Source organism: Schistocerca gregaria, chromosome 5, assembly GCF_023897955.1.
Source record: "Schistocerca gregaria isolate iqSchGreg1 chromosome 5, iqSchGreg1.2, whole genome shotgun sequence".
Taxonomy (NCBI): Eukaryota; Metazoa; Arthropoda; class Insecta; order Orthoptera; family Acrididae; genus Schistocerca; species Schistocerca gregaria.
This window is the reverse complement of record NC_064924.1, coordinates 87,589,372-87,603,926: the sequence shown is the minus strand read 5'-3', so window position 1 is coordinate 87,603,926 and position 14,555 is coordinate 87,589,372. Positions and strand designations below refer to the sequence as shown.

Here is a 14,555-nt window from a genome sequence, read left to right as displayed (position 1 = left end):
ATCCCCCGTCCGGCTATCCTGATTTAGGTTCTCCGAGATTTCCCTATATCGCTCCACGCAAATGCCGGGATGGTTCCTATGAAAGGGCACGGCCGACTTCCTTCCCTAATCCGATGAGACCGATGACCTCGCTGTCAGGTCTCCATCGCCAAACAACCCAACCCTCTTCGGTACACACGTCATTGATTCACTATTTCATCATTCCTATGTCTAGATTTCTTTTTGTTCATTATCTTTGGTATAAATGTTACTCCCGCTGCGGTTGACAGTGACAGTATTCGCCGGTTTAGGGGGTTTGGTGTCGGCGAGCGGAGTATGGGAATGTGTGGGTGGAAAAACAATTGTGCAGCAATATTGCGTTGATAATAAGATTTCTGTTGTTACTGCTTCCGAAATGGCAGCACAGCCAGTAGACATAGATGGTGGTGTTTTGGAAGGCGTAAGTAGCATCACATGGAGTTATAAACCTGTTATGTCATTTTAGAGTGATTCCGATTGAGATTATTTCACATTTATCTGCTCTAGGGTGGCCAAATCTTGCGTTTGGCAGCGTCATTCAGTTACCTGACGAAAGTACCTATAAAGGTGAGAAATATACGCGCTGGACGCAGCAAGCCCGGTCTTATGGCCCAACACTTGAAGGGTAATTAATCGCAATTTGCATATTAACACTTAACGAATCTCTAATAGTGATGATTTGAGGTAGTAACTTCCTGGCAATAGAGCGGAAGAGTGTTGATACCTCTGCTCACATGATCAATCGTGAGCACCATTTGCACAGTATCTTGTGAATAACTTGTGTACATAGACCATTTTACAGTAATAAAGTTTTTTAAATTACCAATCTTTACTGTCACAATTGTAAGTTAAGTTATAATTGTTCTGTTTACTTCTTTTTGCAATAATTAAAAAGATGACATCGCCTTTGGGAAACAATGAATTAACATAACTAAGTTTCGTTTTGTTAGAACTATAATTAAGCAGCTGCGATTTCCTACCAGTGTTTACTATTTGATCCAGTTTCATAACCATACAACATACCTTCAGAAAAAGACACCCAAACAAATTTTAAAATTAATACGCCATCTTCGAAATCCCTGGCATCACACATTAACTGCCCAATAGTGACGTGAAAATTCTCAATCAGCGAATTACTTTCTGAATGGTTCATACAACTGCGGATTATCAACTATGTGTGTTCCTTCACAGTTTACGTTAGATGGTGACATTGTTTCTCAGAACAGTTTATCTTGCAGTTTGCAATATATACCCTTTTGATTTCTTTACTCGGTTTAAGTCCTTTGCTGCCTCTGACAGTAATACCATTGGAAACCACAAACGGTAATTTCATTGAAAGCTAAACCATAATGGAAAACTGAAATTCAGTATATTTTGTGTTTCTGTATATAAATAGAAAGTCAGGATGTATGATTTCTGAAATAGTGTAAAGGCCCAATCAAAATTGAAACAGGCCAGGTTGAAAGAAGTAAACTGTTTATTATTTCAAAAAGTAATCGCAATAACTGTCGAATTTATCCCAGTGTGGGACTAGATGGTCAGTGCCTTCACATAAAAATGTTTGCATTTGCCAGTGGAACTATGATTTAACAAAGTGTACATCTCTTCATCTGAAGCAACTTAAAAGCCATGTCTTTCTTCAGTGCTTCAAAAATATGAAAATTGCATGGGGAGAGATCAGGACTGTACAGGGGATTTGTAAGGGCTCCCTAGCAAAATTCCTGCCTTATAATCGAACATTTAGATGGACCAACATGTTGCCAAGGTTGTTTTAAGTGTACTGAAGTTTCACTAGGAAGCCCTTACACATGCTTCATACAGCCCCAACCTCTCCCCATGCAGTTTCCATATTTTTGAAGCCCTGAAGAGAAACATTATCGATCGTCTTTGTACTTCTTAAAGGTTAACACCTGGGTACAATCATGGTTCTGTAGTATAGTGGGGTCTTCAGTGCTTAATATTCAGTGATATGCCTTTGAAACTGGTGTTGATCTCTTACTTTTAGTAAATTGTGTAGAATTCCTCATTCACATCTAGAATTCTAAAGTATTGTCTTATTTCTTCGGTGGCATCATTGTCTCCTGTGGAATATGATGCCGGTGTCAAATCCTATTTCTTATGCAAAGCAACATTAACGGGTGAAATGGCTGTTGTTTATTTGGCTTCCAATCATTGTTCAACTAAATAAAGTTTCTAAACTGTGAAAAAAATATGTTCACTAATACTTGCACACGCTGAACTATTAACAAAAGGTGCTTCTCCCTTCAGCAGTACTAATAAAAACACCTCACCCCCATAATGAAGCATACATTATGTTGTTAGTGGAAAAAGAACTGATGAACTACTCAAATAAAGTGGAGGAACAAGTGATGGCTTTTGTTGCATTGCAGCTTGGTGCAAAATAAATTTCTTTGATGCGTAATTGTTCTCAGTTATTTAGATATCTTCAAATAATGTTTGGAAACACTTCACATTCTAGTAACCAAAGGAGTTAAGGGTATTCGTTCACTGTTACATCTGTAACAAAGTAAGTGGAAATGTTTGCCTCACACCCTTGATTTTATACTTAATGAGAGAGAAAGTATTAAGTTTTTAATTAGCTATGACAAAATTGCAGTGAAGATAGTGTGCAACATGTTACATTTGGCAGAAATTTCTGATGACACAAATAATTCCAAACCTGTTTCTGAAAAGATGTTTGACACATTTCAGAACTGTGGAAATATTAATGAATTCAATTCCTTGTCTCCCTGCCAAGGTGATCTCATCAGCAGGTATCGGTGGAGTAATGACAAGACAGGATGTGAAGCAATTCTTTCTTTGAAATTATAAAAGCTTAGTGTTTTGAATGATTCGGTCTTGCTGATACACACTCTAGTGAGCATTTTCCATGTGTCCTTTGATTATTGCTACAACTGCTATCAATGCACCCAAGACACTGGAAGGTTTCCCAAGCAGATTGGACACTTTCCTCCTTTGTAGCAACACTTGATGACCTTTAATTTCCCAGCATCAATGATAAGGTCACTCATGTTATGGAAGTTATTCTTACAGCTGCGGAACGTTCAGTACCATCTACCTTTTCTTTGCTCCGGCATCCCGCCACTTCCTTGGTGGAATGAGACCTGCCATGACACAATACGGGATGGAGACGTGCACTTCACGGGGTTCCGTGTGTGATGCCGTCGCATCATAATAATAGCAAGAAGGCAAGCTGGAACTTCTTTACCAGCTCCTTTAACACTTTCACTCCCCCATCAGTTGTTCAGAGGTGAATCCGACAGATACCTACCCTGTCCGGTTTTTCCCTGACCTCTGGGCTGTCACACAGGATACCTTAGTGGACACAGTCGCAATCTCTAATTCACTGGGTTGAAACTTTGTTTCTAATTACCCACCAGCTTTTCTCCCAAAGAAACGGGTAGTGGAAGAGCAACCTCTTGCTTTTTCCTCTCAAAATCGTGAAAGCAGTAATGCCATTTTTTCAATGCGGGACCTTAGACATGCATTCTCCTCATCTGCACCGGGATAACGGTATGCACGTCCAAATGTTGGTGCACCTCTCATACCCTAGTCTTTGCTGCCCCTTCACCTTTATAATTGACTTTGTGTTGACAGTATCTTTCCTCAAAGATGGTGGGAAGCTATCGTCATTCCTGTCGTCTCCCGTCCAGCTATCGCCCAATCTCTCTCACGAGTAGTGTTTGTAAGGTTTTGGAGTGTATGATTAAATTGCCGTTTAGGCTGGTGGCTGGAGTCTTGAAACCTTTTAACAATGGCCCAATGTAGTTAGTGAATGCATTGTTCTGCAATTGACCATTTTGTTGCTGTTTCCACATATCTCGTGAACAATTTTCTCAAAAACGCCAAACGGTAGCAATATTTTTTGATCTGGAGAGTGCATACGATACCTGTTGGAGGACTGGCATCCTCCACACATTGTTCTCTTTCGGCTTTCGATGTTGGCTACCCCTATTCATTTGTGAATTTATGACAGAGTGCACATTTAAGGTGCGGGTGAACACTACTCTATCCCTACTTTCTTCGAAGAAAGTAGTGCACCAGGCATTATTTGCCATCGCTGTAAATCCAATTATACCTTGTCTCATTCCCGATGTTTTGGGGCTCCCTCTTTGTCAACGATTTTGCATCTACTACAGCTCTCAACACGCAGAACTTCTTGAAAAACTTCTTCAAGGATGTCTCGATTGTCTCCACTCACGGAGCTTCGAAACTGGCTTCCGACTTTCTTCCAGTAAGACTGTCTGTGCAAAAGTTATGGCGACGTATGGAGTTTTATCAGCTTTCGCTACATCTAGGACCTGTTTCTTCCAGGGGGTCCACAAGTCTTTTGTGTGTGTGTGTGTGTGTGTGTGTGTGTGTGTGTGTGTGTGTGTGTGTGTGTGTGTGGCGAGCATGAGACCCCGAGCTTGAATGGCTCTCTTTCCTTTCCAGGTTCCATACCTTCCTTTTCCTCATCCTCCCTCCTCCCGCAGCCTCTTCCCTTCCTCCTATCCCTCTGTTGGGGAGTATGTTTCGTGCCTACGTCCGGAGATGGATGCTTGTAACCCTAAGACATAGTTTCTCTTCTTTGCTCTCTACATCAAAAGTCTGTCATGCCTTTGTCCTCTTTTCCTTGCTTCTTCTCTTTACCTTCTTCTCCACTGCGGTGTTTGATACCTCTCTTCTTTCCTTTCCTTTGTTCCTTCCTTTCTCTTACTTTCCTCCCTGTGCATGTCTAAAGGCCAACCCACGCGTTCCGGATATGTGTGTGGCGTGCACTGGGACCTGAGCTGTTGCAGTCTCCTTTCCTTACTTTCCAGGCTGCATTACTATCCCTGTTCCTCTCCCTCCTTTGTCCCTGCCCCTCTTTTCCCTCTCAGTGGAATTCTTTGGCGGCCTGGCTATCCCCGTAGCTTTGTTTTGGTCTGTGCTATTGTTTAGTTTGCTGTTTTCATCTCCTTTTTGGCGTTTTTGGTCCCCTTGGGGTTTGACCTCCATTTCCAAAATTTTCCGTTTAGTGTGAGCCCTTTGGGGATGAACTCCCTACCTAGCTTCCATGGTGCAGGTTCCTCTCCCCCTCCCCTTTCCCTTTGCATCCTGCCCCCCCCCACCTCCTGTTTGGTTACCAGCATAGTAGCCAGTCCGTGTTGCAGTTCTGTTAAGTAACCACTTGGCTGAGCCCCCGAAACCACAGGGATCACACTACTGGTACCTGAGCTGATAACACCTGTATGCCCAGGAGTCAATGCTCATTACTTTGGGGCACCAGAACTCCTGGCAATGTCCGCCGTGCCAGATGGCCCTTGCTGTGGCTGGGTGTCGCCCACAGGACAAGCCCCTTATCGGAGTGGGTGGTACTAGGGCGGACACCTTGGGCATGAGGCGACAAAGGCTTCACCATCCTGGCCATTCTGTGGCCGTCCTAAGAGTGGTAACAGACATGACACTCATTCTTAGAATCCTTCGACTTTCCCCTCCCTGGTCACACCCTGGGAGGATGGTCAGGCTCTGCGGATTGAGGTGAAACCTTTCCCTCGGTACCTGGTTTGTACCAGGACAGATGGTGGAAGTTTTGTCACGACCAAGCCTTTGTTTTTCGTGGAGATGATTGAAGACAAGTATGTCAGAGTGATATCCATGAGTAACATGTGGTCCAGTGCTTTGCTCATAGACATCTTCTGCTGCTATGTGCTTGTGACCGTCTTGGTGACGTCTCAGTCATGCCCCACCCATCTTTGAACTCGGGACAGGGCGTTATTTTCCACTGAGATTTTCTTCTCCAAATTGACGATGCGCTCCTAACCTCGAGCAGGAAGGGGTTAGATTTATCCGCCGTGTGCAGCAAGGCCCTCCAAACAATCGCACTGCTTCGGCGCCTTTATCCTGGCCTTCAAGGGGGATGTCCTCCCAGAGGTGGTCAAGATCATGGTGTATCGGTGTGATGTAAAACCTCGTATTCCACCACTGATGAGATGCTTTAATTGCTTACGGTTTGAACACGTCTTCCCGCTGCACCAGTGATCCCCTCTGCGATGACTGTGGGGTGCCCCCTCTGGCAGTGTGTGTAAATTGTCATGGACAGCATTCTCCACACTCACCTTCAAGCCCAGTGTTTGTGAAAGAAAGGAGGATTCAAGAGTACAAGACCTTAGATCAGCTCCCCTACACTGTGACTTCTACTTTTGCTTCAGTTACATCCATTCACCCTCCTATGCCCTCCTCTTCCCCACCTCACCCCATTTCCCCCATGCCTTCAGCCTCCTCCTCCCTCTCCTACTCCTCCTCCCCTCCCTGTCAGTACCCATACTCACCCCTTTGGGTACTGCTCCCCCTCCTCCCCGGAGAAGTGCTCCCCTCCTTCAGTGGCCGCTGGCACTGGATTTCTCTCCTGGGACTCCTTTTCCCGGCACCTCCCAGAAAGGCGATCTGCTGCTCCACATCGACAGTGTGATCCGTGGCCGGTGAGCGCCAAGACTGGCCGGTATAATTCCGTGCCCGACCTCACTGCAGTCTGCCCTTCTCTTCCTTCACAAGAGGAGAAGCAGAAACACAAGAACAAGGACAAGGCCCCTGTGGTACCCCATGAGGTGCAGCCTTCCCCTCCTCCAGTCAATGAACCAACAGAGTCTGACCCCACCTATATGGGTATTAGCCCATCCCTGTTGATGACGGATGGCAACTCAGCAGCGTGGCTGACTCGTATCTATTCGCTTCCCATTTGGACTCCTGCTTGAGAATCCTCCAGTGGAATTGTAATGGATATTTGCGTCACTTTCCAAAGTTGCAGCCCCTTCTTTCCTTCTACTCTGCCGCTTGTATTCTGCTCCAGGAGACCCATTTTGTCAATTCATATTCACCTGCCCTTCGTGGGTCCCATGTTTTCTGTAGGAACCGAATTGGCCCCTTGCAGGCTTCTGGTGGTGTTTGCACCTTGGTCCGTAAGGACATTGTTAGTAAATGGGTTCCCCTCCATACCATTCTGGAAGCAATTGCTGTAAGGGTTCATCTGGCCACTCCAATCACAATCTGAAATCTTTACCTCCCACCTGACAGGCCATCCACATCCCCTTCCCTAACCACCCTTCTTCAACAACTCTCTTCTCCCTTCCTGCTACTAGGCGATTTTGATGCCCACAACCCTCTTTGGGGTAGTTATACGACTACAGCTCTGGGCAGGACAGTTGAAGCTGTTCTGACAGGTCTTGACCTGTGTCTACTAAACACGACGCTCCCACACTCTCTAGTGTGGCACATGACACTTTCTCTGCCATTGACCCCTCCATCTGCAGTCCTGGCCTTCTTACCTCCATTCAGTGGGGTGTACATGATGACTTGCATGATGGCGACCATTACCCGATTGTTTTGACCTTCCTTCAGTGTCTCTAATTTTATCACCCTCCCAGGTGGACCATCTCTAAGGCTGACTGGGGTGCCTTCTCCTCTGCTCCCATCCCCCCTGTATTACCACACGACAGTGTTGATGAATCTACACAGACTTTGACTACTGTCATCCTTTCAGCAGCTGTTTAAGCAGTCCCTTCTTCCTCATGTTCCTCCCACTGGAAGATGTCCATTGGTGGTCTCTGGAAATTGCTGCAGCCATAAAAGACCGCCACCATGCTCTTAAACACTTCAAGCGGCGCCCTTCTACTGCTCTTCTTCTGGTCTTTAAACAACTCCATGCCCAGGCCCACTACCTAATCAAATTTCAGAAACAGGTTTGCTGGGAATGATATGTAGCTGCCATAGGGCCACACACACGCTATTACAAGTCTGGGCGAAACTCAGGTGAATTTTTAGCCACCGACCTCCCACCGGGGTTGCTGGAATTTCTGTGCATGGTGTTGTCCTTACCAATTCGGACTTTGTAGCTGAAAACGTCGCTCAACACTTTGCTCAGGCTTCAGCATTGGCTCAGTATCCACCCACGTACCTTCTCCTGAAAGAGTGCTCAGAACGACTGCCTTTGTCTTTTGTTTCTCGCTGCTCGGAGCCATATAATGCCCCATGTAGCGAGTGTGAGTTTGCCAATGTCCTTGCCCTTTGTTCCGACACAGCTCCTGGACTGGATCGGATACATAACCAAATGCTCCAACACTTACTGGTGGCTGGCCATCATCGTATACTGACCCTCTTCAACCATCTGTGGAGTGAGGGAGTCTTTCCTATCCAGTGGCAGGAAAGCATTGTTGTTCCATTGTTGAAGCCAGGGAAGCCACCTCTTCAGTTGGATAGCTACCGTCCAAATAGCCTTACTAACACCTTCTGCAAGCTCCTTGAGTGCATAATGAGTCGGCGGCTATTTTTGATCCTTGAATCCCGCAACCTTTTGTCATTGACTCAAGGTGGTTTTCGCTGTGGCCGCTCTACGGTGGATAACTTGGCCCACCTGGAGTTTGCTATCCAGTCGGCTTTTGCACATCGGCAACACCTCCTTGCAATCTTCTTTGATCTGCATAAAGCCTATAACACCACTTGGCACCACCACGTCCTCACCACCCTTCACGAATGGGGCTTTTGTGGTGCTCTGCCCTTTTCTATCCGTAACTTCCTTTCTTGTCGCTCTTTTCTGGTCCAAGTTTTCTCCTCCTGCAGCACTCCGCATTGGCAAGAAAATGGGGTTCCGTGCTGACTGTCCCTCTCTTTCCTATAGCCATTAATGGTCTGGTGACAGCTGTCCCCCTCTTTGTATGCTGACGATTTTTGTATCTACATCGCTTCCTCCGTAATGGGCGCTGCAGCACGCCATCTACAGTGAGCAATCAGCCACGCACACTCATGGGTTCTCTCCCATGGCTTTCAGTTTTCAGCGACCAAGTCATGTGTTGTGCATTTCTGCTTTCGCTGTACGGTCCATCCCCATCCGGAATCGTTCCTTGATGGCCAGCCCCTCGAGGTAGTGGACACCCATCGCTTCTTGCGTCTGGCCTTCGATGCCCAGTTGACTAGCTGAAGAGGATGTGCTGGTCCCTTCTCAGTGTTCTTAGATGTCTGTGCACTACCTCATTTAGACTATGGAAGTCCTGTCTGTGGTTCTGCGTTGCCTTCGCCATGGCAGATACTAGACCCCATCCACCACTGTGGGGTCCGACTTGCGACTGGTGCCTTCCGGACTAGCCCCATACTTAGCCTTCTCGCAGAGGCGGGGATTCCACCACTCCGAGTTTTATGCCAACAACACCTGATAACTTATGCGCTCTGCAATTCGCTGCACCCCAAAGCACCCTAATTATGGTCCCCTGCCTCCAGACATGGAGATTCCTCTGCTGCAGCGGTGGCCACGATGTGGGCTTACCATGGCTGTCTGCACTCAGTCGCTCTTTCCTGAGCTCTAGCAGTTCCCTTTACCGCTTATGCGTGTACCCCTCTGTGTTGCATCTCTCGGCTGCAGCTCTGTCTTGGTCTCTCAATCGATTCAAAGAATTCTGTCCCTCCAATGACTCTTCACCACCAGTTCTATTGTCTTCTCAGTTCTTTTCAGGTTTCAGAAGTGATCTATAGTGATAGCTCCATGGTTGCTGGTCGCACTGGTTTTGCTTACTCCTATACACGACGCATGGAAATTCGTTCCTTGCCAGATGGCTGTAGTGTCTTTATTGCAGAATAGTTAGCCATCTTGAGCACACTGGACCATATCCACTCCTGCTCAGGACTATCCTTCGCTATTTGTAGTGACTCATAGTGCTCGGCATTACATCATCAGGATTTGGGCCTTTGGGATGCAGAATGGCACACTGTTTCTTCGCCAAACAAGCTCAGGGCGATTAAGGATTCTAAAACTCCGTGGTGGTCGTCCTTTGGGGCCTCCTGTAAGGCCTCTGTTGTCCTATGCCAGCTCCGCATTAGCCAGACTTGGGTGACTCATGGTTATCTCATCTGTCGTGAGGATCCCCCTTTTCTGTCATTGTGGATCAATGTTGACTGTGGCTGACATCTTATTGGACTGCCCCAATTTAGCCACCCTGCGATGGACTTTCAGATTCGCTACCCCTGGTGTTGACTGACAGTGCCTCAGCGGTGGATCTCATTTTATGTTCTATTTGTGAGGGGGGGTTTTTATCGCTTCATTTAAGGGAGGGACCTTCCACCTTATCGGTGAGTGGAGGGGCTGGTGGGCTCTCTTGCTGCACCCTTCGCCCTGACTGGATTGGTTCCAACTGGGTTTGGTGGTTCATCTCGGCCCTCTGCCTTCCCACTCCTTTCCTTATGGGGTCTGTTATGTCTTGAGCGGTCTCTCTTGTCATTTGTGCTTCTTCCTTCATGCCCGTCATTAGTCACTTTCTTTCCCTCAACTTTTCTTCCGCCCTTTTGCTTCCTTCCCTGTCAATAGTTTATCATTTTATGGCCATTGTAGTTCCCTCTTCTAATGTAGGATTTTATCAGTTTTAGTTAATCCAAGGTTGGAGGGACTGATGACTGCGTAGTTTGGTCTCTTCTCCACTCAACCAACCAAATCCATGCCCCGGGTAGACAGGTAGGACACGTATGTACATCCTGCTAAAGGCCAGGCCCAGAGAGGGATGATTATCCGAGCTGGTACCATCCAAACGGGCCGATTGGTCACTCCATCCGTTTTTTGGGAGGTGTGATCTGAGGTGTGGACAATCCCTTAAGGCAGGAGTGCCCTCAGAGAGGGTCCCCACGAGGAAGGAGCGCACCATCGGAGATGCTGGTAATCGTGGGGGATACTTACGCCATGGTTTCCTACGTCTACAACTTTTGCTCAAAAGTGAAAGATAGATGAGTCTCAGCCACGGACAATTCTTCCATCTGTGCCAAAGTTAGTAGTTGTTTCTTTGTCTGACGAAGGTCAAGACTTCTCCACAGTCAACCCTTTCATTATTCAGAAAGGTGTTGATGCTATTGCAGGTCCTGTAAAGTCTTGTTCCTGATTATGAAATGTCACCTTGTTGTTAGAAACAGTCAGTACCCTCCAGGCACAAAAATTGCTGCCAACTACACTGCTACACACCTTCCCTGTCCAGGTGGAAGCACATCACGCGGGGTGGTTTATACACGCTCACTCAACGGATTATCCTGCCGCCGTTGGATAAGCAGCTGCAGCAGCAAGTCGTATAACCCTAGCTTACTTATTTGTTAGATAGTTTAATTGATTTCTTTGCGTGTTTTTGGGTACTTGCATTGTTTAATTCATATATTTCGGGCGTATTATAGTATTTGAGGGTTGTAGCATCGCGCCTTAGTACCTGAATAGTGCAAATTCGCGTAGTCTTCTGTTTTTGTTTTGAACAGCCAGTGTCGGTTGGTCACAGTCATTGTGCTCCCTGCCGCCGTTGGATAAGCAGCTGTAGCAGCAAGTCGTATAACCCTAGCTTACTTATTTGTTAGATAGTTTAATTAATTTCTTTGCGTGTTTTTGGGTACTTGCATTGTTTAATTCATATATTTCGGGCGTATTATAGTATTTGACAGTTGTAGCATTGCGCTTTAGTGTTTACTTCGTAGATTCTTATTTAAATTGCGTGTGAGTTTCGTGTAGGAGGTGCAATTTCGAGTTTTAGTTACTGTAATCGTAAATTCAGCTGATTGTAGCGCAGTCGTTAGGCATTTGTACAGGTTAGTTGATACATTCTTTGCATGTTCCGCTTGCGTTATCTAGGCACGGACTCGTGTTTCGGTAACTGTTGTTAAACATCGATTAGAATGGACAGGGACTGCGATTGCTGTGTTCGGATGAGGGCTGACTTGGCATCCCTTCGCTCACAGCTGCAATCGGCACTGACTTCGGTCGCGCAGCTTGAGGCTGTTGCCAATGGGCACCACTGTGGGGAGCCAGACTCGGGTATCACGAGGATGTCAACCTCGTCCCGTCTGTCCCCAGATCGGTCTGCCGCTGTGGTTGCCCCGGTTGCTGCCCGCAGTGGGGCTGAGCCCTCGCCTGTGGTTGATTGGGAGGTCGTTCCAAGGCGTGGCAGGCAGCGAAAGGCGTCCCCGGAGGCTGATCAGAAAGCCTCCCCGGTGCGTCTGACAAACCGGTTTCATGCACTGTCTCTGGCTGAGCCAGATACAGCTGCCTGCCCTGTTTCAGAGGATCATTCTCAGCCTTCAAGGTCCGGGCAATCGCAGAGGGTGGGCTTACTGGTAGTTGGGAGCTCCAATGTTAGGTGCGTAACGGGGCCCCTTAGGGATACGGCGGCTAAGGAGGGGAAGAAATCCAGTGTGCACTCCGTGTACATTCCGGGAGGAGTCATTCCTGATGTGGAAAGGGTGCTTCCGGATGCCATGAAGAGCACAGGGTGCAGCCAGCTGCAGGTGGTGGCACATGTCGGCACTAATGACGTGTGTCGCTTTGGATCTGAGGAAATTCTCTCTGGATTCCAGCGGCTATCTGATTTGGTGAAGGCTGCCGGTCTTGCTTACGAGATGAAGGCAGAGCTCACCATCTGCAGCATCGTTGACAGAACCGACTGCGGACCTTTGGTGCAGAGCCGGGTGGAGGGTCTGAATCAGAGGCTCAGACGGTTTTGCGACCGTATTGGCTGCAGATTCCTTGACTTGCGCCATAGGGTGGTGGGGTTTCGGGTTCCGCTGAATAGGTCAGGAGTTCACTACACTCAGCTGGCGGCTACACGGGTAGCGGAGGCTGTGTGGCGTGGACTGGGCGGTTTTTTAGGTTAGAAGGCCTTGGGAAAGTGCGGGATGGGCTACAATGTCAAAGGGTGCTTGGCAATTACAGGACGTGCTTGGATCAAGGAACAGTCGGAATTATAGTTGTAAATTGTTGTAGTTGCGCTGGAAAAGTCCCTGAGCTTCAAGCGCTAATAGAAAGCACAGAAGCTGATATCGTTATAGGTACAGAAAGCTGGCTAAAGCCTGAAATAAGTTCTGCAGAAATTTTTACGAAGTCTCAGACGGTGTTCAGGAAAGATAGATTAGGCAGAATTGGTGGTGGAGTGATTGTGTCTGTCAGTAGTGGTTTATCTTGTAGTGAAGTCGAAGTAGATACTCCGTGCGAATTGGTGTGGGTGGAGGTTATACTTAACAGCCGAATTAAGTTAATAATTGGCTCCTTCTACCGACCCCCAGACTCCGATGGTACAGTTGCGGAACAGTTCAGAGAAAGTTTGAGTCTCGTAACAAATAAATACCCCACTCATACGGTTATAGTTGGTGGGGACTTCAACCTACCCTCGGTATGTTGGCAAAAATACTTGTTCAAAACCGGTGGTAGGCAGAAAACGTCTTCAGAGATTGTCCTAAATGCATTCTCCGAAAATTATTTCGAGCAGTTATTCCACGAACCCACGCGAATTGTAAATGGTTGCGAAAACACACTTGACCTCTTGGCCACAAACAATCCAGAGCTGATAGAGAGCATCATGACAGATACAGGGATTAGTGATCACAAAATAATTTTATTTAAAAAAGCGGATAAAGTGCCACTAGAAGCCTTCCTAAAAGACAATTTCCATTCCTTCCGAACTGACTTTGCGAATGTAGACGAGATGTGGCTCAAATTCAAAGATATAGTAGCAACAGCAATTGAGATATTCATACCTCATAAATTGGTAACAGATGGAACGGATCCCCCATGGTACACAAAAAAGGTCCGAACGCTGTTGCAGAGGCAACGGAAAAAGCATGCGAAGTTCAGAAGAACGCGAAATCCCGAAGATGGGCTAAAATTTACAGACGCGCGAAATTTGGCACGTACTTCGATGCGAGATGCCTTTAATAGGTTCCACAACGAAACATTGTCTCGAAATTTGGTAGAAAATCTGAAGAAATTCTGGTCGTATGTAAAGTACACAAGCGGCAAGACGCAGTCAATACCTTCGCTGCGCAGTGCCGATGGTACTGTTATCGACGACTGTGCCACTAAAGCGGAGTTATTGAACGCAGTTTTCTGAAATTCCTTCACCAGAGAAGACGAATGGAATATTCCAGAATTTGAAACACGAACATCTGCTAGCATGAGTTTCTTAGAAGTAGATACCTTAGGGGTTGCGAAGCAACTCAAATCGCTTGATACGGGCAGGTCTTCAGGTCCAGATTGTATACCGATTAGGTTCCTTTCAGATTACGCTGATACTATAGCTCCGTACTTAGCACTCGTATACAACCGCTCGCTCACCGATAGATCTGTACCTACAGATTGGAAAATCGCGCAGGTCGCACCAGTGTTCAAGAAGGGTAGTAGGAGTAATCCATTTAACTACAGACCTATATCATTGACGTCGGTTTGCAGTAGGGTTTTGAAGCATATACTGTATTCAAACATTATGAATCACCTCGAAGGGAACGATCTATTGACACATAATCAGCATGGCTTCAGAAAACATCGCTCTTGTGCAACGCAGCTAGCTCTTTATTCGCACGAAGTAATGGCCGCTATCGACAGGGGATCTCAAGTTGATTCCGTATTTCTAGATTTCCGGAAAGCTTTTGACACCGTTCCTCACAAGCGACTTCTAATCAAGCTGCGGAGCTATGGGGTATCGTCTCAGTTGTGCGACTGGATTCGTGATTTCCTGTCGGGAAGGTCGCAGTTCGTAGTAATAGACGGCAAATCA

General features: G+C 46.7%; 1 protein-coding gene across 1 annotated transcript in view; it reads left to right on the top strand.

Annotated features, from left to right (window-relative positions):
• The first annotated feature begins 213 nt into the window (after positions 1-213).
• Positions 214-14,555, top strand: part of LOC126272795 (RNA 3'-terminal phosphate cyclase-like) — a 74,257-nt gene continuing 59,915 nt past the window's right edge. Inside the window, exons 1-2 of the mRNA XM_049975946.1 lie at positions 214-439; positions 526-643. Of these exons, the coding sequence (XP_049831903.1) occupies positions 245-439; positions 526-643 (313 nt within the window). The 5' untranslated portion in view covers positions 214-244. The remainder of the gene's footprint in view (positions 440-525; positions 644-14,555) is intronic.